Consider the following 27,005-nt stretch of genomic DNA (forward strand, 5'->3'; position numbering starts at 1 on the left):
ACTGCTGCTACAAAGTAAGACAGCGTTCCTGTCGCCCGCACGTCATCTTTCCTGCATGGCAGTGTTGCTGTCTCAGCCCAATCTGACGATTCGTCGCTGCACGACCTTAAACCCAGCGACGCTGCTACCCACCGCAGAAGAGGGACACCAGCACAACTGCCTGGATGAGGTCTCCACCAAGGTCCTGCCGCGACCAGATCTCAGTGATGTCGCGTTGACTACAGGACAGACACTCTTTGTGGATGGATCATTGAGAAAAGATGACTGTGGACGCACTAGAACTGCCTATGCAGTAGTTACAGCAACTGAGGTGGTGGAGGCGAAATCACTTCCCTCCTCCTATTCTGCAGAACTCGTCGCACTCACACGTGCTTGTGAATTAAGCAAAGGACAAGATGTTACCATTTACACAGATAGTCAATATGCATTTTCCACGCTGTTTGTGTTTGCTCAACAATGGAATTTAAGAGGGATGAAAACGTCGACCGGCAAACCGGTCATGCATGCAGAACTGTTAAAAAAGTTATTAGCTGCAGTACAGCAGCCACGCAAAATAGCTGTATGTAAATGCACTGCAGATACTAACAACACAGACGCAGTCTCACAAGGCAATGCCTTTGCTGACAGAGCCGCAAAGGCTGCAGCAAATAACAACACACTTCTTGATAATGAGGAATCATTTACCTTAGAACCTGCAGATAATGATATTCTAAAAGAAATGCAACAAAGTGCTCCAGAAAAAGAAAAGGCCACGTGGAAGAAGCGAGGAGCCAAACTGGATGACAAAGGACTATTAACCATAGGAAACAAGCCAATCCTTCCCCGGAATATGCATAAATGGGCAGCATTAGTGAGCCATGGGCCATGCCATGTCTCAACAGGAGGGATGGTACAGATGGTTAATGAACATTATTATACTATAGGATTTCATACGTACTCAAAATTTTTTTGTTCACAATGTGTTATTTGTGTAAAACACAGCCCACAGGGAGCCCTTAAGGCCCCTGCAGGCACTACACCATTACCAAATCATCCATTTCACACAGTTTTTCTAGATTTTATTGAGCTAACACCATGTGTGAGGGTGACCAAACATCACCCTCACACACATAAAGGGGGATATGATTAGGAAGCCAAGATATTTCTGTGCGTGACCCCGCTTTTCATCCGCAATGGTCGGTTCCGGTTCAACGCATCTATTTTTGGAGTAAAAACCTTCACTTCCCCCCTAAAAGCAGCATTTATTTGCATAAATGTGTAATAACATGACGCAGGAGGCGCCGGGAAAAGAAAAAGCCCGCGATGCACACGTGGTGCATTTGCGCCACTCATTTCCATAAAGCCCCTGTGATGGAAAACTATTTAAACCTGCGCGGAGGTGAGGCTGACACGCACACGCACCCCGCACACGCACCCCGCGCACATGAAGACCGACAGCGCCCCGCAGGCGGTGCCTTTCAGCGGTTGGAAGCAGAACCTGATCGATGATGCGCGCCGGGAGCGCAGCAGCAGCTCCGAGGGCTCCCCGGGGCCCTCCAGGTACCGGGACGGGTTCGGGTCCGGGTCCGGGTCCGAGGAGAAGCTGGACAGAGTCCGCCTCAACGTCCTGTTCACTCTCAGCAGCGAGAAGAATGCGGGGTTCTTCAAAACCGGGAAAATCTTCGAGGTAAGAAGAAAATTGATTTAAATTCCGAATAAAGGTCGGTTAATTAGAGAATGAATTCTTCTCTCGATTTGTTTCTCCATTTTAATCGGTACATTTACACTTAATGTGCAAAAACAGTTTGACTGGAATTAAGAATGTATTTTTTATAGTGTTGGGCTCATTTTTACCTAATAAGCAAAACCAACAAAATCCTTTTTAGGCGATAATTATATGATTATTTCCACATATTTATTCCAAGAAGTAATTACTTCTTCATTTTTAAGATGTAATAATACACAAATTTCCAGTTTATTCCTAGTTTCAATTAGTTTCCTTTGGAATTAATCTGGTTTCACCCTCAGAACAGGGAAAATGATATAACTGTAAATATATATATATATATATACAGTATATAACAGATATAACTGTTGTATGATAGTGTGGCTCTTTATTGATAATCCCAAATTATTCTATTGGGATTGAAGGAATATGTGGTAGTTCTGTGTTTAAACACTATAAAGAGGTTTCCAAAATCCAACGTGACAAAAGATTAAAGAAAATTTAAACCGTTTTTAATCGCCTTCATTCAAATAAATGAATTCTTTCTGTCATATACGAACAGACATTTGATGCCAAACTCCTGCACATCGAAAGCCGCCCTGGGAGGAATTCAAAGAACGGCACCACCGACCTGGAGTTCTTCATGCGGTGTGACGTGCACGGCTCGGACGTGGACGTCTTCATCGACTCGCTGAAGAGCATCGTGGAGGACGTGCGCTCGGTGCCAGAGGAGAAGGGTGAAGGCCGCCGGCCTCCTGTGATGCAGATTCATGCAAATTTAAAGGTTTTAATTGAAACTCTCTTCCTGTCCACATCACAGGTCCCTGGTTTCCACGACAACTAAAAGACCTGGACAGGTGCAACATGTTGATCACCAAATTCGATCCGGACCTGGACCAGGGTCATCCAGTGAGTACTAAAGACATGGAAACGCTGTCGATCGGCACGCAAAATGACACGTTGAAATGGTTTTTAAAGGGATACCGAGATCCAGAATATAGAAAAAGGCGGGCATTCATCGCCGAGCTCGCCTCCAGATACAAACAGTGAGTCAGAAATCTTCCCTCGTATTTAAAGGAAACTAAACAAAACACCCCTTAATGATTCGGTTCTTCTGTGTGGACCACAGGGGGGACCCTCTGCCCACGGTGGAGTACACAGCAGAAGAACTGTCCACATGGTGAGCCACAAAAGCTATCTATAAAAGCTAATTGTTAGCTTGCTGCATCTCAAAACGTGCTGAAATGTGACGCCGCGCTGGTGTGATGTGGCGGTTAAAGGAGGGAGGTGTACCGGCAGCTGCGCAGCGTCTACCCCAGCCTGGCCTGCCGGCAGTTCCTGGACAGCCTGCAGCAGCTGGAGCAGGAGTGTGGCTACGGAGAGGATCGCATCCCTCAGCTCAGAGACGTTTCCGCCTTCCTGAAAGGTGAGTCGCGCTCAGCGTCCCGCCACGTTCCGAGCACGAGCTTAAGACGCCGACCAGCTCTTCCCTCCCATCGGTTCCTGAAATGTGACCCCAGCTCACCTGATTCTGAATTTCAAAGGCAGACGTATAATAACTGGACTTATTCCCCATGTTTCCCTTCGCTATCCATCAAAGGAATAGCCGCTACACATCGGGCTTTGACACCAGATAACGTGTGTGTCTGTTCCATCCAGAGAGGACTGGTTTCCAGCTCCGCCCAGTTGCCGGCCTGTTGTCAACCAGGGACTTCCTCAACAGTTTGGCCTTCAGGGTGTTCCAGTGCACGCAGTACGTCCGTCACTCGTCTGCTCCGATGCACTCTCCCGAACCGTGAGTTGTCTCTCTTTACTGACCTCCTTGCATCAGTCTGACCTTGTACTGACCCCCCCCCCCCCCCCCCCCCACCCCCCACAGGGACTGCTGCCACGAGCTACTGGGACACATCCCCATGCTGGCAGATAAAGAATATGCCCAGTTCTCACAGGTAACTTTGGCTCTTTGGGACAGGCTTGAGCTCGGGGGGGGGGGGGGGGGGGGGTATTTGGGGAACATGTCATTGTTCTAGTCAAGACAAACGTGCAGAACTGCCACCTGCTCTGCGTCGTTCCAGGAGGTCGGACTCGCCTCGCTCGGGGTTTCAGATGAAGACATTGAAAAGCTGTCGACGGTGCGTTGTTGTCACTCAGCACCCTCTAGTGTCCGATGTAAGAACTGCGCCGCTCCCCTCACATCTGCTTCTACTTGACCGTTTCCTCCATCCGCAGCTGTACTGGTTCACTGTGGAGTTTGGCCTCTGCAAGCAGAACGGCTCAGTGAAGGCGTACGGCGCCGGACTCCTGTCGTCTTACGGGGAACTGACTGTGAGTCTGCTTTAGATGTTCTCACCCAAACATGTGGCCGTGCGCGTACCATCTCCCTGGCGTGACGAGTCTTGGGCCTGTCCTTCCAGCACGCTCTGTCGAACGAGCCGGAATACAAGCCGTTCATCCCAGAGGAGACGGCGGTGCAGCCCTACCAGGACCAGACCTACCAGCCCGTTTACTTTGTGTCTGAGAGCTTTGAGGATGCTAAACTGAAGCTGAGGTGATCCTGCTTATCATGCAAGCTTATCACAGCTGCGCCCATACGGCTATTAAACCCCTCTACCATCACGTTCCCAGGAGGTACTCTGCAACCATCAAGCGGCCATTTGCGGTGCGCTACGAGCCGCTTACCTGCACCGTGGAGGTTCTGGATCAGCCCTGCAGGATCCAAAATGCTCTGAGCAAGATGAGGCAGGACATGAAGGTCCTCCAGGACGCCTTGGAGAAACTGAGCTCATCTTGAGGGCACCAGAAGAAGACATCACTCTCTTGACCATGTACAGGTTCACCGTGCAGTCAAAAAGAAATAAAGACTTCTTTTAGTGTCGCCTGCCTCCCCGAGTATCATAGAAAAGGTGGTAACAAAGAGATTTGGCATTTGCCAGCGGGAGAAATAAGAGCTCGGACCATACTCAACGGGGACTGTTGACATTTGCTAGCCTCAGAAATCCAAACCCACAATTTACATCTAGACAAAAAAAAAGAAAAAGAAGTCTTGGAATCTTTTCACCTTCGTGTGTTATTAAGCAGAAGGAAAGAGCTAATTATGAACGATTTAGGTATTATATTCCCTCGGCTGGTCAAGGCCAGTGCCAGGGCTGGGGCCCAGAACATCCGTATGGCCAGGTCACCGGGACCCGAGAGCCGACCACAGCCGGGCGGCTCTGCTGACGCGGAGTCTTTTCTCTCCGGATGGACCTCCAGAAGTCTGATCTCCAAGAGGGCGTCAGCACGTATCGGATCTCATTAACCGGCATCTGTGGGACGCACAAATCATCAGCCTTGCTCGCCGCTCCGTGCACGCAGATACGCACACTGTGCACTAAACCAAGCAGTGCCTGAAAACGTGCTGTGGACAAGAAGGAGCACGAAGGCGTGAGCTACAGCTTGAGTGTGCAAACTCTCCAAGCAAACGTCCAGCTCTTAATATTCTCTCATATCTCAATCTGAGCAGTGTTAAACAAAAGCAGGCTGCCGTAGCAACGGTGACCTGTGAGGAGTCAGCCGCTCTTCAACCATCTGAAGTTTCCTCCTAGGAGGTCGCTGCCAGTCCAACATTGTGCCTGGATTCGGGGCCTGGACCAAACAAGGTTCAGGGAGTTTCAGAGAGTCCTTGAGACAGAGATCTCCAAAGATGCCCAAACCTGAAAAACCAAGGCATCAGCATGAAAGAGCTGTCTTTACGTTCAGCTGAGACAAAATTATCCAGCATCAAACACTTCCTATTTAGCAACAATAAATGCAATAAAATGGCGATAGACAGCTGGGACTGTCAAACAAATATGTTCGGCCCATTAGCTATAGCAACTGTTAGCTGACACTCAACTAAGGGGAAGATCAAATGTAACCTCGTCTCGAATGGTTGGTTCTAATGGGTTTGGCAGATGCTGGATAACAAATTTCGGATTCACAAAAGTGGGATCTCCACAAGCGCTCAAGAGTTGAAATAAAACTGCGAAAGTGGATTTTCCATGTTGGAGAAATGAAAAGTTTGATGCTTTCTAACGGGTAAAAAAAAAATTCTGCAGAATGAAGCGCACAGGGGCCAAACAGGATGCTGAAGACCTGTTTGGTGCAAGATAACGGGCTCTGCCAGCTGAAGAGGGAAAGGGGAGTTTCAGCAGAAAGAATAAACTTCCTGTTCAATCTCACTTGCATAGCGGGGCAGGATGAATGTGTCGATTTTAGCCAGTAAATAAAGTCCAATCAGTTATCCTGTCAACAAATGCTTGCATTAAAGTTTATTCTTTCCTTAAATAAAGGACGGCAAGACAGCATTTTCCTTTCCTGCGTGAAACGTAAGGAATTAAGTAAACGGTTTCACCAAGTCCAACGGCTATAAAGTGTGTTATGACAGCGGCGCGGACAAATTCATTGGCTGCATCAACCCGCCAAACTGATGGAGATCTGCTGAGGCGATGTTCTTCTACTCATCAGCAGACGCTAATGGTTCCAATCTGAGAAAGCACAGCAACAAACCAGCCGTGAGATTAAATCAAACGCCACGCTCAAAGGACTCTAATCTCCATCTTTGTTTCCCCTCACATCGGGGCCATTATTTTGACTCGCTTTCTTTTTGTTGAGCTGTGGCTTAAAGTTGGAAGGGCAGCTTGAGATTTATCTCAAACAGGAGATTAGGGGGAAGCCGGTGCGGCTCTTAAGGCGTTCTGATGTTTCTTTTCATCCGTTTCAGTTTGTTATCCCTCATACCACTTGAGAACAAGCTGTGAGGAATAAAAGCTCCATTCAGATTTACGTCAAAGGTAACGCAGAGGCCCCAGACGGGATGTGCTTCCAAGAACAGTTTGTAAGATCTCCAAGATGGATGATAAATTGCAGAAATCTCTCACGGTTCTGTCAGTAATGCTTTCGACTCCTCGCAGCAGGACCCTGCTGTTCTGCTCTGCAGCCGACAGATGGCGGCCTTGAGTCGGGTAAGTCCCAGGGAGGCGCTCAAACGCCATTTCCGTTGAGTTTTCTTTTACACTCTGGATGAGGTTCAGGGTGTGGAAGCCCCTCTGCATCTTCAGGACTGGACATCGCGCTGGAGTTGCTCAGTTTGGGCCGGAAAGATGTCGCACTTCACAGCCTCTCCTCCTCTGATGAACGCTGAGCAAGCGATGAAGACGTTCCTGTGAAATAACAATCAGTCCTTTGACCAGATGTGCTTCTGTCCAATGATCCTTGTCCTCCTCAGTGTTAGAGCTGGAGATGGACTAAACTGCCCCTAAAGCCAAAGCTTCCCCCCTCCCTGGAGTTACAAAGATATAGTCCCACTATGAGTCCACATCTGCCTTTGAGAGAAAGTCGGACGAAGAACACCTGTGGTACGAAGAGCATAAATCCTTCAAGCCTTTCCCCAGAACCACAGTTCACTGAGCAGGATGGTGTAAATTACGCCACAGCAAACCGAGCCATCTTGTTTCATCTGCACCTGAAGGGGTCGTCAGAACTAAAGAACGAAACCTGGCCGATACTGGAAAATAGTTTATTGAAAAATGTGCTACCGTAGCATTAAAGTTCTCCCCGATGGAAAAGGGTCTACATTTCAGTCATCCAGAAGCAGAGTTTCCTGTCGCCGCCAAGCACGCAGAGCGGGAGGGTCCGGTGCCAGCTGAGGCCGGACGCCACGGTAGCAGAGCCGATGGTCACCGGCTGTAAGGACAGTAGCGTGCGACGTCAGAGCGGCGCAGAAAAGGTCATTAGCCAGAAAACGCTGCATAAACCGTCTCACTGACCTGTGGGTGGCCAAGATGGTGGATGAGTAGCTGACTACAGATCTTTCCTGGACATCCGGTGGTGGCGAAGAGGTTTTCGTTGGCCCGCGACCACCTGAGGAGGAGAAATAACACCTCTTTAAATGTCCTCATGCAATTAATCCCAGCTAATATACATAGAAGTACATTAAAAGAAGCTGGCAACATGTAAATCTAGCTGAAGAAGGAATTAAAGACATAAATGGAACCTACTTGAATAGTCGTGCTTTGTCTATATGTGCTGGTCTTTTCTCCTGAGGGTAACTGCAAATGATAAGTCAAGATTTAGCTCGTGGCATCGCCTCCATCATCATCTCGCCGTATCTTCAGCCAACGCTCCTTCGCTCACCTGGATCGGGTTATGTCCCAGATGAGCCAGTTGCTTCCAGCCACAGCGCCAACTTTGATGGTGTTGCTGAGGCACCAGTCGGCCGACATCAACGGCGACTGACCACAGTCCAGCGACAGGATGGCCTGCTGGGCGAGCAGGTCGTAGAAGCGAATGGTTCCCTTCTTCTCTGCTACCATTAACTGGAGGGAACAGACGTTTGCTTTTAGGGGTAAGGTTATCCTGTCACAAATAATCTTCAATTTAAACAGAAAACGCCACCCTCTGGACAAGACTGGCATCGCACTGGCAGATGCTAGAAATACAGTTAAAATTGAGACATAAAAAGGAGCCGTTCCAACCTTAAAAGCTTCCTCTGGGTGCCAGCACACACTGATACCAGGCGAGCGAAGTCTCAGAGTAATGTTTTCGTTTCCATCCAGGTCCCACACCCTGGTGGTTCAAAGTTAAAATGAATGACAGCAATGCAAACTCTACGGGGGGGGATATCTCTGCCATCCTGCTAACAGTCGCATCTCATAGAACTTGAATAAGAACTCCTCACACGTCAGCCGGGCGGCTCCACTGACATCCATCGTCCCGTTATCAATTAACGTACCTGAGTCGGCCTCTAGTGGCCTCACATGGTTGCACAGGCCTTCACAATATCTCTGTGTACTTACAGTTCCAGTAAAACAAACACAAAATGATATTTTATCATCTTATATAAGATCATTACTGCATATCATAAAAAGCCCCACAGCCCTTTATTTTTATGATGCTTTTATGACGGCGCTCAACTTTTCCATAAATGTGCGCTTCAGCACACGAGCAGACTTTAACGACGGAACACAAAGCGCGCAGTAATAGATGACATGTTTTCATCCAAGTTCATGTTTGCTTCTAATTTATGCAACCCCAGCTGGTTGTGCGTAAGTGATGTGCAGGCCCTTCATCCCTTTCCAGGAGAACCCTGAGCTCTTGAAGACAGAGAGACTTATGCTGGATTCCTCCTTCGGGGGAAAGTGCCAATGTTACATTAGGTTGAGCTACGATAGCAAGAGCAGAAGGGAAACATCATCCCCCTGTGCCCGAGTCGGCGTCACGCTTCACTCGCATTACAGTGAATGTTTTACAGCAGGCGGCCCGCTGCCATCAATTTTCGGCAGGGAAAGCAGCAGAACACGTCAACTGAAGAAGAGCAGCGCGGAGAAGTTGAACAGCATTCTGGTTTGTGCAAATGAAAACAAAGAAAGAGAGCTTGTGTGAGGATTATACACAGTCATCATTTAAATAATGGAAGATTCGAAAGCTAAAATAGACCCGGCAAGGCCAACGCAGCTGACAAACCACACAGACCTGATTCGATGGTTAACCACAGCTGAACAGGACAAATGATGGGGATGGGGGTGCCGGGGTCAGGTGGTTCAAGTGGGAATTTAAAGCTTACGAAGCAAAAGAAGAACCTGACTGACGAGTTCATACAGAAGATATCCATCGACATGTCAGGAGGGTTGGAGAGGCCGACATGCCCCGTCTCAGACGCAGACCTCGTCGGCCCATTTCCCTCGCAGCAGGACGCTGCCCCCGGCCATGTGCAGACTCACGCACAGCCTCCTTTCTTCAACAAACCTGAGGATGAGTGAGGCTGGGGGGGAGGGGGGGGGTGAGAGAACCACCAGACCGCAGCACAAAAACAAGGTCTGAACCATATTCTTTTTGGACCGCTAGCCAAAAAGAACTCAAATGCACGCTGCACCACCAGCTGCCAAACCGTGGTCAACCGCTGTGCCCTTCTCATGGATCACACCGAAAAAACACGATGTTTTCCAAAGCGGGTCGAAGACGGACCAAAGAGTGACCACCTCTGACAAAACATGGCACGGTTGCATAACGCTGTATGGAGCAGTGACCTGCACTTCCATGCACGGTTCCATTACACGGTTTAAAAGAACATCTGAAGTATCACGTTATCTGAGGAAGAACTCAGCAGGGTTATAAGTGGAGGAAATGGGAATATTGATACAAGTGCACAGTGATTTAATTTATTGTAGAAAGCAAAGTAAAATAATCAAAGAAAGGTGACTCTAGAGCCAGAGAACTGGATAAACAGACTCCTTTACGGAATGTGCCAACAGCACCTTCATAACATTCAATTCTGACTGTACAATGATTGGAGCCCTTCGGTTAATTTAAATGATTAAACTATAGCTTTATCTGTTAGCGTGCCTATCCGGGCTAGCTTATCCGCATGAAGCAAGCGCATCAAATTTACCCACAGACTCCAGTGTTAAACATTTCTGTAAACAGTGGACCATGTGGGTCCTTGACTTAATGAAATGTCCAGCAATTTCATGCCCTTACACAACACAAGAGATTGAAAAACACAAAAAGATTAGCGCAAAGATCAGGACTAAATGCTTTAAACCATATACATAATGCAGCCACAGCAGCAGGTGTGTGTTCCCGAGTTCATCTGCGAACTCAGTCAACCCCAAATCCTCTTTCAGACCTGCATTGCGCCCTTCTGACCCATAGGGGGCGCTTCCCCGCCCCTGCTTTAACTGTTATGACACCACGAGCTGTTTAGGCTACATGGACCAAATGTAAACTCCCCTGAGGGAGTGGAGAGTGGATCCCCGCCTAGACACTGCAGCATCAGGTTGCGTGTTGGCGAAAAGCAGAGTTCCCACAACTGCAGGGGACCGTGATGACAAAGCTAAGCAAACTTATATTAGACGCATCGCTGCCAAACCTAACAGAGTGCAGAGGAGAGGTCATGGGCCTATACATGCAGGCATACGCTTCCCTCCGCTCCAGCTCCCTCCTCTCATATCGAGACTCAGTTTGTGTGGGCTGACTGGAAGGTCCGCTCCTGTTAACTTGATCTATCCCTTGTTCCGCCTCTGTCTCCCTCCCGCGTCCCATATTTTCTCAACATGACAGAATTTAAATCTTTCAGCAGATGGAGTGCATTGCTGTTTTCTCTGGCCGGTCAGCGGGAAAAGGAAAGGATGGGGTGGGCGGGGGTCTTTCTACTCTAGCTCGGATGGCTGTGGTAGGACACGGTGATGTTCTGGTCAGTGCAAGCGGGTCTATTCAACGTACGTCCTGGCACTCAACCACTGCTTTAACCTTCTGACTGCACAGTGGATGTCATCACTGCTGACAATGAGGCTGCAACTGTCAAATCATAAAAACCTAAAATTCAGAGCCCCCCCACCAAAAGAACAAATCTGATAACGAATGAGCAGGTGGTGAGTTATCTCACAGCAAGGTTCTGGGTTCAGTTCTGAGCCTCTCTATGTGGACTTTGCATGGCTTTTCTGAAGGTATGACTGGGTAGGTGAGTTATGTGGGTGACTGCTTGGGTGAGGCTTCAGCACTGGACATTATAAATGTAAATGGGCATGGGGGCTCAACATGGCTGCCCACTGCTGCTCAGGGATGGGATGAAGAGCCCAACTGTTACTGCACATTTGCACAAGGCCCCGTGTTTTTGCTCTGTACTGCAACGGCTCCCCAACAAACCCTAATGGAGGTTCATAATTAGTAAACCTAATTATGCTACGCTGAGTTTTTAACCATTTCCAACATTTGGATGGATCAGATAAGGTGGATGTTGTCTTTTTTACACCTACTGTGTAAACGATATGAAAAAAGGCTCACTGCTCAAACAATCTGCTGATGTGGAAAGGAGGTGTGGGGGTGTCCCTTCAGTAACCCTGACTACTGACACTGTTTTTCCCCTCCGCTCCCATCGATTGAAAGGGGAAAATTTGGGGACCTCGGCGTGGGTCCCCCTTAGAGAGGAAAATCTTTCTGCACTTAATTGGATTTCCATATTTAACCAATTAGCTAGAAAAGCTACAAAGCAGCTCTGTGCTTATGCACGGTCACTCGGAGCGTGTTGTGTTTAGCATCATGTTTCACTGTGGAAACACCGTCAGGGGTTTCTGCACCATTAACAGAGAACAGAGCTGAAAATCAGAAGCTGGGAAAACACACACATACATGGAAATAAAACTGTGTGGACCTGCAAGTGTGGTCATCACTGACTGAAGCAATTTGTTTCCCCTCTGTCGGCTCGAACACCAAATGGTTAATGTAGCTGGTGTGGCCCTCCATCACCTAGGCAACAGTGAAGAAAAACACTAGGTAAACAAAAACGTATGTGATCAGTAAATGAGCTTTTTTTTTTTTACTCAAGCTCGGGGTTATTTTATGAGCTGCACAATCGGCTCAGCGTCCTGTAGCGGTAAATGTCAGAGAAATGTAAAGAAATTGAGGAGCACACTTCTGACCAGCGTGCTCCAGATGTTGCGCTACCTTAACTTCATGCTTGTCCCGAAGATCGGACGTCAGCAGGCGTAGCTTTCTGTCAGCCGCAGCGGTGCAAAATCTGCGGAGAGGAAGTGGAAGAGAAAGGGTGGATGTGAAAATAAACAAAGCGTGGATACCACCCGACGACGGACGGACTCCCTGCGTGCGTCCACGCAGCTGCAGAATGACACCGCAGGATGAAAGTGCGTGTGTGGGGTAGAAATGCTGCCAAGGAGCCTCTAATTACCAAACAAGGGTAGATAAACAGTGTGAAAAAATAAATAAATAGCAGGATCCCTCACGCCATTCACTCATGAGGCAACGAACCCCGAGCAGAGGCAGAGGACTTTCCCTCTAATCAGTCGTAGTTTACACCACCGCCTGCAGTTATTCACACAATTACTCTAACTCACTTGTGACAAGAAAAACACACACTTATCACCAGAGCAAACAGACGGTGGTTCACAATTTTGCAGTTCCAGACAAAGATGGATCTGGCATGAGGTCACACCCTTAATAGTGTGCTTCAGAGTATTACCGCTGCAGATTAGATGATATTAGGACGGGACTTTGGCTAGAAAAAGGCTACACTTTAATGTTGGACTTTGAGGTAAAGGCTGGCAACACACACCTTTCTTGACTTTTACGTCAAAGCCAGTTTCCTCTGCGCTCTCTGGTAATCTTGCGTAACAGACTAAGTCCTAGTTTCAAGAGGACACGGCTAAGTTTCAGCTTTCCAAGAACAGAGCAAATCAAATATCATCTCAATGTCCTAGGAAATATACTTTTTTTTTAAGTTACCGTAGATGCGGGTGTTGTAAAGGCAGGAGGTCGATACATCAGTTCATGCAGGATCCTACTACAGTTTAAAGTAACACACGCACCTAAGAAAGATCTTTGGAGGAGAAGAAATGTTTACGGAAAGAACTTTGGGTTGTAAAGCTCCCTGGTAACGTGAAAAAAGTCAAGTTGTGTTTGAATGTTCTCTTTGTTTCGCGACCTCAGTTACCAACATTTTTAAACTTCCTGCAATTTAACCAATTCAAAGCTTCGATGATTGCCAATACAACAACTCAGCTTAGTTTATCCAGCAGCTCAGATAAGTGCTGATCTCCTCCTTCATGTAAACAGGCCGGACACAACTTTAACCCACATTTACCTGCAGACGCTAGGGGGATCTGGAAGCTGTGCATGAGCGGCGGCAGCTGCTTCCAACCCAGCTGGGAAACCTCTGTTTATTCTCACCCTTTTCCTGTTATCTCCTCATTGTCATCACCACAATTATGGCCTGTTTATGTTCACTTGGTGGCTTCCAGAGTTCAAGCAGCAGAAGGCAAAATAGATTTAACACATTGAACTTCATCCTAATGGCATTCTGAACTACATTTACCACAGCTGAGAAAACAGGAGTTTTTCCCCTCTCAAAAAAAATTCATTCCCAATTATGCCTAATTTTTGGATGAATGAAGGTATTAATGTCTTGTAAACCTGGACTTCATTTGCACTTTATTCCTCACATTGAGGTAAAAACCTGCGTGCTTGGGGTCTTTGCATCTCCATCCTTCTAAGGTGAATGGAAGCTGGAGCCCCCCTCCCTTCTTCCCTCATCTCTCACTCCCCCTGGGCCCCAGTCCGAAGCAAACCCGTGAGAAAGTTGTACTTTTCCTGGAAGGCACAGCTACGTGCGGATCGGAGGGAGGAATGGAACCTGAGTCGGTAGTCATCAGCGCAATAACATGTGCGCACGTCACAGGGCTGGCTCGAGGGCCCTGCGGAGTAAACCACAGAAGGCCAGGAATTATCGCTGCCTTTCCTTTTCAATTACAGAAAGCTTAAACACCTCCGGAGGGACCACCAGACCTCCCCCTCGACCGCTCCAATTAGGAGGAAAACTCTTGCTTTCTAACAATCCACAGTTAGGCTACTTCCTTTTGGTCCAAGGCCACCTGAAATAACTTGGCCAAAGCTCTGGGAGCAGCGGTGCAACAGTGAGATGCAGCTCTGTCTTTTCTGCACATATGACATGGAGCTATACCGTCTCCACGACCTCCTCTTGGACTGGTTACTCGTACGTTTGTCGTGGGAATCGTCTCGTTATTTTTCCAAACAAAAGCCAAAGTGTGCCCTCCTAATCCTATTATGATGCTCTGATGGCCTCTTACATAAATGCAATAAATGGTTTCTCTCCTGAGGATAATACAAAAAGACGGCTACAGCACAAACTGTTTCACAGGAATCAATTTCGTTCCGCGCATTTGAGCGTCTCTCCAGCGTAAACGGTGCTGGGACAGAAACTGGTGTGTATTGGACCCGGTTTATAATGACCTGCAGCATCTGCAAGAGCGAAGCAGGTCAAACAGGTGGTGACTGGGCTGTAAACTGCTTTTCTTGCCATGTTTGCACTCTGGAAAGGTGGTTGGTGAGCTCTTCCAGTTGGGCCAGAGGGCAGCCAATGGTTTTTGCTTCCCCCTTCGTGTTTATGACCCTGTAGAGAGCATTTTATTTCCATCACATGCTGTCATGCAGAATGACGCTGTGCTCTCCCCTGTGTGGAATCAAAAGGTCACCAGCAGCTTTACTTTATCAGTCTTTGGGTCACTGGACACTCAGCTGCTCTGTGATGCCATTTTTCAGAGCAGGATTATTCTATTAAAGAAGAAAAAAGTGGAGGGAAAAAGCCAGCTACATAAATAAGGACATTATTTATAATGACTGGTAATTGAGGGGGAAAAAGCAGATGCAGGAAAACGAGTCCCATATAGTGAATTAGAGTTAATAAAATCACACATGTAAGGGAGAAGTAGAGTGATCCTGGTTCAGGCCTGGTTATGAGCAAGACTGTAATGCTTAAAGTCCATACGATTGTAATTTTAAAGGTTCTTTTAGTCATATTGTCCAAGAGGTGAAGGTAATTATTACTTTAAAATATGTACAGTAATGCGTAAAAGGTCAGTTACGAGACTTGCAAATCTCATTTGAACAGGATGCCACACGTCTCCTCTCAGCAACCCCTCATCCCGTTACCTTGAGGGCTCAGATAGCCAGGACAGTCACAGTCACACACAAAAGTAGACCCTGATGATAATGCTGGGTTGTTTTGTGTCAGTCCTGTCCAACAATGCCCATCATGTGATATGGATGCATTTTGCTGAATGTGTCTGGAGCTTTGCATATGTATAGCAGGTGAAACTGAAATTCCCCTTGGGGACAAATAAAGAGAGTTCAGTCATCGGGGCCATGGTGGATTTAACTTCCTTTAGACTCTTATAATAATAAATCCCATCAAAAGGTCCAGATTGATTTAACAGTATCGCTTAAGAAGGACCATATCCTTAAACATATCCTGCATAAATATTGACTACTGTGACTCCATCCCTCTTTACTCATCTTTCTAATTGCAGGTTAGATTTATATGTTAACTATTACCACCACTGACTTTTTAATATGAACTATTGTGTGCCCAATATTTAATGTTGAGGTGGAAACAGTGTGTAACCAGTGCTGAGTTTATAGTAAGCATGCAAAAACATTAAGAAAAGTCAAATTACACGTAGACATATACTACCACACTGTTGAGAAGCTGATATGGGTGTAAAAATGCAAGAAAGTGAACCAGTACCTGATAAAAGGTAACCGGTCCAGTCGGGACTCGGGGCTCCAGGCAAGTGCATCAACACGCAATTCATGATGGAACGCTCGCAGAACATTAAATTCAACTCCTTCCACCTCCAAATCCTCCTCCTACAGGATAAATGGGTTCAAAAATAAACAACAAACAAGCACTTGGGGAGCAGACTTTTCCAGTATAAAGCTGGACGGATGACCCAGAAGCTCGTACCTGGAATAGACAAGTGGCCACTACAACATACTGGTTTCCACCATAGGCCAAGAGGGAGGAAGGCGTCCCAGAGCTGAAAGGGCTAAACTCCACCACGTGAACATAGTCCTCGCAGGACACAGTGTAAGTGGGGACACGGCTGGTGTCTGCCTGCATGTTTGACAAATCCTGACAATCTGTGGGGGAGGAAAGAGACAATGACATTAAAATAAATGTGCTTACACTGATCCAAATTTAAGGTATTTTTCAGTGTGTGTATACATATATATGTAAATGTGTGTGCATGCATATATATATGTGTGTATACATATATATAAGTTCAGTGTGTGTGTATCTGTCTATCTATATCTAAATATTTTTTATAAGATGCCGACATATACTCAATAACACAATTATGATCTAAATTTTAACAGTTTAAAGAAGAAACGAGTTTATGCGTGTTCAACAATGTGTAATTGCCATGTTTATTTAACTCACTATGATGTGAAACAGCAACGATTTGCAGGCTGCCTTGTATGTGTGGCTGTACTGGCTTCAAAGTAACTGAACAAAAACCTTAAATGGCCAGTTTTAAAATAACTGTTGAAAACAACTGTTACCTATTCGTGTTCAGGAGGGTTTTAATCGATTCAGAATTAACACATGACTCAAGCACGTTCCTACCTTGCTCTTTCACTCAAACGCTGCGCGCGCTGTGTATGTTTTCCAGCTTGTTCCGGGTTGGATTTGGAATGTACCATCGAGTGGAAATGTCAAGGGGAGTGTTAGCGTATTAATTTTGAAAAAATTGAAAACATTACCCAATGTACAGACAATTATTTTACATATAACCGTGTATTAATGTTAAAAAATATAATCTAGCTCTCTACTTCGTCAAAATTAAATGTAAGTGAAACAGTAAATATGTTTCTAACCGGACCTCTGCCATCGTATTCTATATAAACACGATTGGGCGAGACAGCGATAACGTCATCGGGAATTTAAAAATTTCAAACCGCTGTGTCTGCGGAAGAGCTGTGACCTACTACAACATTGAAGGTTTGCTATGTTAAATGATCATATTCTTTGATATTGGCCAGCCACATGTCAAATATACAGTTGGCATGTGTGCATTTTGTGAAATTGCAAAGAAATCTATTATAAAAAAAACACGTTAGGTTTTAATCGGTAAGTATTAAGACTTGCTGGATAATGACAAAGAAATCTAAATGATTTGACGAGTTCAGGGTTTTTAAATATTTCAATTGCCCCTTCATTTTATTTTATTTTTAGGAGGAAATGGAGTCTTTGGTGGATGGAATGAAGGTGATGGTCAAGGTTTTCAGGAGAGAATGCTCCAGGGTGTTCCACTCAGAGAGGACCACCATTCATGGGGCTGATCATATGCTGATGGTGCTGCAACTGGCCATGGCAGAGGTTAATAAAAAGGTAATAATCTACTTCATTATGTGATGAAAATTAGAAAATGCTTATTGTATTAAAGGCCAGTTGCATAATAAACCCTAAACAAATACTGTAAGGCCTGTATATTACTCACAGACTGGGAAAATTCAATTAGTCACAGCAGAAAAGGGCAGATACACGATATATGCACACTATCATTATCTCTTATATACCTCTTACATACTGTGTTTATAAAGCATTTTGTTTTAAGAGGAGGAGCCTCTGTTATTTTTAATGTGGAGAAAAAAATAGAAACAATAGGGTGAAGGCGAAGCAAATACGGTAAGTCGAGACAAGGTACTTTTCAGTTGGTTATTCAACAGAACATTAAAGAGGCTTTATGGAGCCCGGCTCACATCAGCGCCACTTAATTGACCCATCAGTTTGATTGTCATCAGGTCTTTAATTGATGACATTACCGCACGTTTTATAAGTGGACCGCTCGTCACTTTTTAAACTTGGTCTGATGGCTTCCAGCCTGTCGGTAATTATGGTGACCGTTCTTTCCATGTTGTTTCTGTGGCTGTGACAGCATGGTGGAGAATTCAAAGTGGCTCTGAGTGATGTCTTGATGGCCTGGAAACACTTACTGCTAGACAAACTTCACCTGCCACCCCCCAGCTTTGCACGCTTGGAGAACTATGATCTCATCCTGGAGACGTACAAATCCTTCCTGCGACGCTCCAACACTGTGGATCTGGTGGATATCTTCTCCATGTACACACAGCTGAGGGATGTTGACAACGACCCGGAGGAGCCCATAAGCCCGGTGAGCAGGGTCAGGGTCAGAAACCCATCTGTGGTTGACGCAATTGTCTGCTGAGTAACAGATCAATGGGTTTATCTCACTAATCGCTTGTTTTATTCTTTTGCCAAGGTCCATCTGTTTGAGTTTTTAGCAAACAGTGAGGTTTCACCGCTTCCAGAGCTCTCTGTTCCATCAACACCATCAAGTCAAAGCAAGTCCAGGATCTCACAGGTAGGCCCGGTCTTTCTCCCATAAATAAAATACGCCACGTGTGTTAGAGCCCACCATAAACCAGACGCTCATTCTCTTTCTCCAGTCACACACAAAGTTTACCTAGGAAAAATGAGTTTTCTCCCGCTGGCAGTAATCTACACATTTACTTTCCCAGTCGACTTAATTTCTGTCTGGAGTCCATCCTGTTCTTATTGACAGGAACGTTAGCTTATGTCACCTAGAATGAGGAATACAGCGTGAATTCACTTACCAGACAAATGTCTTAAACACAACACAAAGCGTGGCCGGACAAGAGCTCATGTAACCTCCCTTCACTGCACTTTTCTTTAACTTTCAGATTTATGAGCTTCTCGCGGTGGCTTCTGCTGCTCTACCAGCTCAAGTCATGTAAACGCTGGACTTTTAATTCATACTGCCAGTTGTGTTTTTCCAGTAACACTACAATAATTTGGATGTGACAGGATCACCCTGTAGGAATAATGCTAAGCTAAATGAAAAGAGAGTTGTTGTTCAATAGAAAATATCGGTTTATATCTCTAGACCCAAATTTCAGTGATTTGTACCCTGAAAATGTGATGTCTGAATTTTTGTCAGGTACAGGTTTGCTCATTATGGGTGTTTAATGTCATTCTGTTGATTATTTTTAAGGTGAAAGCAGCAGTTCGGAGGGTTTTCTGCTCCTATCTGACTTTGCTGGTGAACTCAAAGAATGACATGGCCTTGGCCTTGTCCCTGGACGTCCCCAGCCGCTGTCTTGGACGTCAGGCTTTCACTGATATTAAGCATGCGGCACACAAGAGCAACACTTCTCTCTTCTTGGTATCTAACACACAACATCCCTGTGACTCATTCACACGTTTCATCACTGTAAAACAACAATATGAATCATATTTTCTATTTTTCTGCTGGCAGGCCGTGACGTCTTTTGTGAGGGTCCTACACCTTGGAGGGAAAGGCTACGCGCCAGCAGAATCTGACCCACTCCGGCAACATGTCAAAGGCCTGTCTGACTTTGTCCACTTTTTAGACAACCTGGAGGAAATATTGGGGGAGATTACAGACCCAAGGTAAACAGCACAGCTTAATGCTACCACTCAGTCGCTGTCTGACAACATTAAACTGCCTCTGAGCATTTACAGCTACTTCTGTCACAAGAAGAGAGCAAAGCCCATGAACCCCTATTAGCTTTCAGCCAAAAAACATACCAATGAATGGCAAATTAAACATCTTTTTATTCTTTATTGTATTTTTTAACGAGTAACTAAACCCCTGGATTTTGGCTGATGTGCATTTTGGTTGAAACTTTAAAAATCGCCTTAGTTATGGGCGGGGCTTCTGGAGCAGTTAAGAAACACCCAGCCCCTCTCCAACAGTGATTTTGGGGTTCAATTACTTTAAAATTTTCAATCAGGCCTCAATGCATCTGAAAATCACTCATATTGTGCAGATTCAGAGAGGTTTATACCACACAGCTCTGTTAGCTAACTATGCAAAAGTGAGAAGAGGATTAGCTTTGCATCGAAAGAAGAGAAAAATGTATATTACATTACGTTTCAACGTATATTACAGTCATTCCTGATTTCCAGGTGCAAGCAAGTTAATTTCTGCTGGATTCTATCAGTCGTTTTTCCATTTGCAATTCTTTTTCCTCTTCCTAGTTGATGAGCATTGCTCTTGCACTTCTACCAAACTTTAGTAACTTTATTACCACATATTTAGTAACGATCATTTTGGTTCAAAAAGCCTGATAGTTGCCAAAGGAAGTCTGCTAGCCAGGGCTAATCCTACATAAGATGCTGCAGACACTAATGCACGCATTAGTCTTTTTTCTGCGTGTGAAAGGGAGTTTTGCTGTGATTAATTCTAAGAATATTTCCAGGCTGATGTATTAGCCCGTGTGCTGAAATCCCACCTGTGATCATTAAAATCCACCTGTTATTTCCTTCAAATATCTGTAATGACTTCCACCTAAGCTGCTCATGATAACATTTGGATTGCTAAAGCATGTTGTTCCCTGCAACATCAAAGACTTGGAGATCTTGCTTTGATGACTAATCATCAGGCCTTGAGCTCCACAGATCATTTCTTCATAGCATTACAGATTATTTCTGAAGTCAAGGCATTTGGCACCACAACAGAAGTGGTTATCAGAAATGATTTGGCTGTCTGGTCGTGAGGGCGGGCCCCGGAGCGCCCTTTGTTGCGCTCCCAGTGGGCGACGTCAGCTTCCCTCGGCCAAGCCATAACAACACAAGGTGATGTTTGCGTAGCCGTGGATGTGGGTTCCCAGTCGGGCCAGACTGAAGAGACCCTGATGAACTCGGCCAGCACGTGTCTTTCAACAGGCAGTGCCGTTCGGCTCTCAGCGGAGTGCTGTTTTTCCTCATGCAAACACCTTCTGTGGAGAGTTCAGGGCCCCTTTTTCATTTGACATCTGTTTTCTCAAATGATTCTGTTACCCTGCGCGCTCACATCAGGGCCGGACCTCCGCCTCTCCACCTTGCTGCGATCTTTTTCTTGAACGCTTCAGCGCACTTGACTGCTGCAAACTCTCATGTGGAATGTGGAAGTCCGCCATTTGAATTTGAGCTCTGACAATAAAATCTTTAATTATGGTTGCGAAGAGGGTCAAACGCTCATCTCCAGGGCAATGTACCGGATCGAAGAGTTTTCTGATGTTTGATATGTAGTAAATTAAAAAAAAATTGGTAGCTAAACAGAAGCACATGTCAATATAATAAATGTGCGCTATTTGCCTCGTACAAGTGGAAAAGTGGAAGTAAAAAGTAGCACAAAATGCATTAATGTACAGAAGTGAAAGTTTCCTTTGAGTTTAAAATGTACGGCCCAGACATCGTGAAATAAAGAGGAAAATCCTGCAGTTTGTCTCCTGACAGTCAGCGGATGTAAGCTGTGACATGCCCTCAGTGACTTTAACAGGGAGTTTGGAGCAAAAGTGTTGACGTTGGCGAGCGGCATCGGAGTGAACTACAACGGGTTGTTAGCACCAGAACAATTACTCCCGGCTTTTAGTCTGTGCAGGATTAATTAAGAGCGAAGCTGCTGTATGTCTTCTGAAGAAGAGGAAGGTTCTGGGTTTCACTTTGGAGGGGAGACCTGTTCCTGACTGCAAATATTGGCTGAACCATTGAAAAGTGTTAATTTTAGGCAAATAAAATCTAGTTGTCTGCATGTTCCGCTGAAGGAAAAAGAAGTCCTGTCCAAAACAAATGAGTTTCCCCCACAAACTCTCACTGCTTTCGTTTTTCAGCGCGTGTGGATCCAAGCTGGTGGCGGCCATCAGGGCGGCGCTGGTGAAGGGACGCGGCAGCGGCGATGCGGTTCTCGCCGCAGCCGATGAGACGACCCAGGAGCTGAAGGAGAGGATCTGCCAGCTGCACCACATCCAGAAACAGAACGGCGCTAACGGCGGCATGATAGGGATAAGCCCTGCCAGGGTAATTACGGCCTGCTCTGGTCCGAACATCCCTATAGTTAAAGTGCATTTACTATATGTGACTTGGTGTTGAGGAGATCCATTTTTCTTTAGTGCTTGAAGTGTTTCTGTGATTAGTTATTGAGTTTTCTGTGTAGCCAAAGGCGTATGCGATCAATCACGCCACTGCGATTGGAGGCCGGGACACTGTGAAGGTGCTGATGGCTCTTCTAGATGAGGAAGCTCTGTCGCCTCCATGTCTGAACAAGGCCGACCTGCTGTCTGAGGACCAGCCCGTTGTCAGTGGAGGCGAGGCCAACAGCTTCCTCGCGCTGTTCAGGTGAAAATATTCACTCTGACCAAGAGTTCAGTCCAATGAGATGGGGCTTTGTGTTCCAGTGCTGCCATTTCATAGCTTCTCAATCAATCTGTATCAAGATTTTGTCACATTAGCATCCAAACTGCAAAGGTTTCTGAAAAACTGACAGCGTGCTAGTGTGCTAAAATAAGATGGTATCTCTTCACCTATTATATTAAAATGATATCTGCCTCTTCGCATGGCTGATCATTTAGAGCTAATGTTGAGATTTGTCTGGTCGTGTGATCAAGCATCAGTTCTAATCTCTAACCTGTTGATCTAAAATCTTTTTTTTAAAAACACAATGGGACTGTATGTAAAATATGGAAATAATTCAGCAATTAACTTTGCTGGCAATAAATGTTGCTGAGTTGTTGTATTAGCATAGCTCAAATCAGGAAGCCCAGCTCTTTGCTAAGAACAATACTCCCACGCTAACCCAGATAATTCAAACATCTGATATAAAGATGTTTAAAAAACCATGACTAGCTGTGGTCAAGAATGTGCATGCATAGAAAACCCCAGAAGCGGGTCAACCAGACTCTTACATGCTGCTTAAAGCTTTTTTAGAAGCCATTATTTTTGGTCGGTGCGACCGTGCAGCCTTCCAGCTGATTTATAAACCTCTCGCCTTTGCCTCTCACCATGCAGATCCCCTGAAGTGTCTACTGGAGCTTCTCCAGAACCTCTGAAGAACCGCATCCAGAGCCGGAGAGACCTGCTCAAACCCAAGGTAACACGGGCCCCTTCATCCAAGAGCACCAAGTCCAAACCATCAGTTATTTCAAATCGAATCAGATGTACAAACATTGAAAATAACGTCTTTACATCCTGTAATTTCTCCCTGGTATTATATTATTTATTTTGTTAGCCGAGTCGCACATCTTAACTGACTTCCACTGTTCCCGTTTGCACAGCTGTGTTTTAGCTCTTGCTGGTGGTTTTGAGGGTGATGTTTAAATCTGTGGCGTAAAATGACTTATTTGTAGGGGCTTCAAACCATTAACCAGTCCTGATGATAAGTCATCGGATTGTCAGGGCTTCAGTTCTGACTACGCTGCAGAATACTGCAGATCTGATGATGCTCGCGTCCTCCTCCGGTTGCGTCGGTTTTAGTCAGCTTCTAATTCATATTTGAGATGGTTCTGCATTAATTCTTTAGTTGGAAAAAATAGTTTGCCCCGTTGTTTCACGCAGCCCTCATGAGGTCCTCTGAGACAGGCTGCACGCAGCCCAAATTTGCAGAGTCACTCCTTCACACGGGCACATAGCGGTGACCCGGCTGGTCTTATTTTGCAGGTAGGGCCGAGGTGGCTGTGCCGGGCGCGCACGTGTGCTAAACGCATTTCGTGAAATGGCTCCTTTATTTGATTGGGCTAGCAGATGTCATCTCGGCTCCCCACAATTGCTGGCTGCCTTCCTGTTTTCAGTCCGCCGTAATGGTCCCTGGGCAGCTCACCGCTTCCTGAACTCCTGAGCGGAAGCTTTCTGCTTCAATTTCACTTTGAAGACGCCATATCGTCCCGCGTAATTCGACCGGCGAGGGAAAACGCGAAAGGTTATCTTTTCCCGATTCTGTCGCTGCGCCGACGTCAGCGGGAACCGGCGGAGGTGAGCAGAGTCTTTTTGCCCGCGCGTGTGACCTCGTGTGACAAAGACATTTAGATGTCGGTTTGCTGTTGCTCCTCTGGTGCCAGATGCGTTCAATTATAAAGCCAAAACTGCCATTTTGGCTTTATTTTTTTTTTTTTTAAATTGAAATCTGATGCACCTGTTCATTTCCCCGGTTCCTCGGACGACTGATAACTTTAGATCCAGATCCACCTGATGTGGGTTTGGTGTTCTGCTTTAAGCAGTTTGCATTATTGTTATTATTTTTCTGCAGATTTGGATCAGGTTTCCTGCATTATTTGGGTCCCAGCCAGCAAAGAATTATGTAAGCTCTGGTTGTGGGCCAGTGTTCTGCACCCAGATCAGTTTTCGACAATGCAGAACCAGAATAAACAGACTGGAGCGTGACCCAAAGTTCAACTCCTGGATCCAGACTCATTTGTCTGTTAAATGTCCACAGATTGGGTCGAACGGATTCGCATCTGGATTCAGGTTTGCGTTGACCAGCACATCTTGAATTCGGATCAGCTGACTCCCGTCTGGTCCCGCGCTGAAAAAGAAAAAGAGAACAACCTTTTCAAAGTTTACTCCTCGACGTCCCCTGAGCCGGCGGGGGCTGCCGAAGCCTCGCCGAAGTTCCACAGGAGCGTCGAACCCTCCTTCGGGCAGGTGCCGCGCGGAGGTCGTTTCAGGACGGCCCCCCTCAGAGGGAGGGGGACATTCTGTGCAACACGGCGCAGCACCTGTTGTAATTGGATTAGACGTCCTCTGTCACACATGGTTTGGCCGTGTTCATTCTTCCGCGGGCCCCCGTTGTTCCTGCGGCGTTTCAGATACGCAGGTGAGCAACGGCGGCGCGCGGCCCTCGTTATCGGAGCCGGCTGCATTCTTAGGGTCGCTGTTGTTTTAGGCGCTCTTTTGAGAAGTTCTTTTGAAAAGCGCAGAAGCTTTGATCCCTTTGTGCCGCGCGGACCCACCCAGCTTTGCTCGCTCTAGTTTTTCCCTCAGATTTCTCCTCCCCACTCTGGCCTGCTGGCATAAAGGGTGAAATCCTTGGATTGTGATAATCCCGAGCAAGCGTAGATCAAACGGTAGATGAAAAGCCGTGGATCTGAGTGCCCCGGGGCCAGGATTGTAGACTAGAGCGTCCTGCACTTTGTTATATAATTAACTAGGTTGTCCAAAAAAAAAAAAAAGGCCCTTTCTTAGTAGATTGCCACGTGATGACTTTTAAGGCAGATGTTCACAGTTCCAAAAGGCAGAATCCTAAAATTAGACACATTTCCCTGAAATATTCCTTTAAAATATTAAAACCAACCTCAATATGTTCATCATATGGGTGTGTTTTTTTGACACTCGTACACGTTCAACTCGCTGGGATTTGTGTTTAACCCGAGCGGTGTCCTCAGAGAGCAGCTCGGGCTCACGGTGAAAATGTGCAGGAGTTGGAAGCACTTCTTGAACTTTGAGTGTGAGGGGTTATTTTTGTTCCAAACACCAAACTCTGAGCCAGAAACCATATTTTAAAGGCCAAAACCCTACTGCTGAGTCATCGATACCGATCGTCCGCCATCATCGTTCGGTATCAGTTGGACTGAGGTCTGGTTTCTGTTGACTGCAGGCCAAAAGCGGAATCATTCGCTCCCAGTTTGCGTGCACATACAAAGATGAACCGCTGCCGCTCAACCGTGTGTTGGAGTTCCCCAGCAGCAGCCAGGTTCCTACCTGCCGACACCCGGCGCCCAAAGGCAAAATCGCAGCAGCTGTGGATGAGGAGGAGCGGCGTTCTGATGCGGAGGAGGGAAACGCAGGTACGGATTCAACTTTTAACTTTTACGGCTCCTCGGCGGCCTTTAAATGTAACTCAGCGCACGCTTGAGAAAGCTCACAAAACGCAGGTGGTGCAGCGTTCCCTTTCTGCTGGGACTGATTCGTTTCCTCTGACGCCACGCCGCTGGACTGAGGCCCAGGCACACCTCTGAGCTCCAACCTTGAACCCTTCTCAGTCACAGTCCTGGGACTGGTGCTCACCACCAGCTATTAAATGTACAGTATCCCCATTCTGTAAAGCCTGCCCACACCCTCATCTGTAGTAAACCCCAAAAGCACATGCACTCATAGATTCTTTTATTTTTTTAATTTTTTTCTTTCTCCCACGAAACTTTGTGGAAATTCAGTCTCAGCTGTACGTATTAGCTTGGATGACAAACGTTAAAATTCAGCTCCAAAGGAAAAGCGCTAATGTCAGCATTTTCGTCACAGCATTTCCCCTTTTTTCTATCAACCTGTCACACTTTTGCCCTTTTTTCTTTCCACCTCAGCCCTCCGAGCCAAGCCTTCCTCCGCGCATCCAAAGACGGAGCGGAACCCTGCGCCACAAGGAGCCGCTCTCGGGCAAAGAAGCGGAAATGCCCCAGACCGAAGTGCCAGCGCGGGCGTTCGCAAACAAAGCAAGAGCCACAAGAGGAAACTTGGGGACTCTGAACAACATGGCGGATGCGAAAACGAGCCGCCGCAGAAGAAACAGCCAGTCAAGCCAGGCAGCAAGGCCCAGACCAGGAAGAAGCTCATCGCCGGGCAGGGGAAGCTAACCAGCTTTTTCAGGGTTTAAGTGCAGATTGTGGGGCTATGAGGTTTATTACGTTTTTAACATGAGAACAGTATTTGTGCGCTTTTTTGCCTTTTGTAATACTACCTTTAGCCTCTAGGTGTGGAAACAATGCCTACAAATGGAGCAGGGCATCCTTTCTTGTAGATTTTTGAGCACTTACTCCGTGCATGGATGTATTTATTCTTTATTTTTTCTGCCTGCCTATAATGTGGCATTTGTTGTAAATCAATGCATCACTTATATCAGATCTTGCACTGCTTGATGTATATAGTTTATACTGAACACTTGCCCTGTAAATCTGAATTCCAGAGCCGTGTTGTGTTTAATAAAGCCTTTATCTTTTCCACATCTTCCTCTTTTACAGCGACATATTTAGCTTGGACGCGTAGGGAGAGATCTTCACTGCATGTTCCCAACAGATCGCAGCAGCACGAGAGATGCTGAGTCGAGCATAAATCCGACATTCCGGCGTGATCGATCAGTGGTTCACCCCATCGGCTCTCATGTTTTTCAAATTCATGCTCATTCTGACTCAATTGGTAGGAAACAGACATCTAAACCCGAAT

The 27,005-nt window shown here is 46.2% G+C and overlaps 3 protein-coding genes across 6 annotated transcripts; 2 read left to right on the forward strand and 1 right to left on the reverse strand.

Moving 5' to 3' along the window:
• The first annotated feature begins 1,383 nt into the window (after positions 1-1,383).
• th2 (tyrosine hydroxylase 2) lies at positions 1,384-4,580 on the forward strand. The gene is made up of 12 exons (XM_057022305.1): positions 1,384-1,666; positions 2,268-2,442; positions 2,526-2,614; positions 2,684-2,751; positions 2,835-2,885; positions 2,986-3,131; positions 3,365-3,500; positions 3,585-3,654; positions 3,781-3,837; positions 3,935-4,030; positions 4,120-4,253; positions 4,331-4,580. The coding sequence occupies exons 1-12, from the start codon at positions 1,424-1,426 to the stop codon at positions 4,494-4,496; spliced, it is 1,431 nt and encodes a 476-aa protein (XP_056878285.1). The 5' UTR covers positions 1,384-1,423; the 3' UTR covers positions 4,497-4,580.
• A 1,397-nt stretch (positions 4,581-5,977) lies between these two features.
• On the reverse strand, positions 5,978-16,804 carry nup37 (nucleoporin 37). 3 transcript variants are annotated; one of them, XM_057022329.1, is made up of 11 exons: positions 16,662-16,804; positions 15,999-16,174; positions 15,780-15,901; positions 12,167-12,239; positions 11,874-11,968; positions 8,200-8,290; positions 7,859-8,040; positions 7,723-7,773; positions 7,492-7,585; positions 7,261-7,408; positions 5,978-6,885 (listed from the first exon to the last, which is right to left on the reverse strand). In XM_057022329.1, the coding sequence occupies exons 2-10, from the start codon at positions 16,152-16,154 to the stop codon at positions 7,295-7,297; spliced, it is 978 nt and encodes a 325-aa protein (XP_056878309.1). In that variant the 5' UTR covers positions 16,155-16,174; positions 16,662-16,804; the 3' UTR covers positions 5,978-6,885; positions 7,261-7,294. The 3 variants fall into 3 exon arrangements, with proteins under 3 accessions (XP_056878309.1, XP_056878307.1, XP_056878308.1); XM_057022327.1 differs by lacking the exon at positions 5,978-6,885 and having other exon boundaries at positions 7,228-7,408; XM_057022328.1 differs by lacking the exon at positions 5,978-6,885 and having other exon boundaries at positions 7,228-7,408; positions 16,476-16,662.
• Positions 16,805-16,973: 169 nt separating this feature from the next.
• On the forward strand, positions 16,974-26,787 carry parpbp (PARP1 binding protein). Of its 2 annotated transcripts, none has more exons than XM_057022282.1 (11): positions 16,974-17,036; positions 17,271-17,426; positions 17,974-18,210; positions 18,319-18,420; positions 19,072-19,242; positions 19,336-19,490; positions 21,695-21,881; positions 22,018-22,199; positions 22,869-22,950; positions 25,450-25,639; positions 26,150-26,787. In XM_057022282.1, the coding sequence occupies exons 2-11, from the start codon at positions 17,277-17,279 to the stop codon at positions 26,437-26,439; spliced, it is 1,746 nt and encodes a 581-aa protein (XP_056878262.1). In that variant the 5' UTR covers positions 16,974-17,036; positions 17,271-17,276; the 3' UTR covers positions 26,440-26,787. The 2 variants fall into 2 exon arrangements, with proteins under 2 accessions (XP_056878262.1, XP_056878263.1); XM_057022283.1 differs by lacking the exon at positions 16,974-17,036 and adding an exon at positions 17,040-17,165.
• Positions 26,788-27,005: the final 218 nt, after the last annotated feature.

The sequence above is a fragment of the Takifugu flavidus genome, chromosome 22, assembly GCF_003711565.1.
Source record: "Takifugu flavidus isolate HTHZ2018 chromosome 22, ASM371156v2, whole genome shotgun sequence".
In the NCBI taxonomy this organism is placed as follows: domain Eukaryota; kingdom Metazoa; phylum Chordata; class Actinopteri; order Tetraodontiformes; family Tetraodontidae; genus Takifugu; species Takifugu flavidus.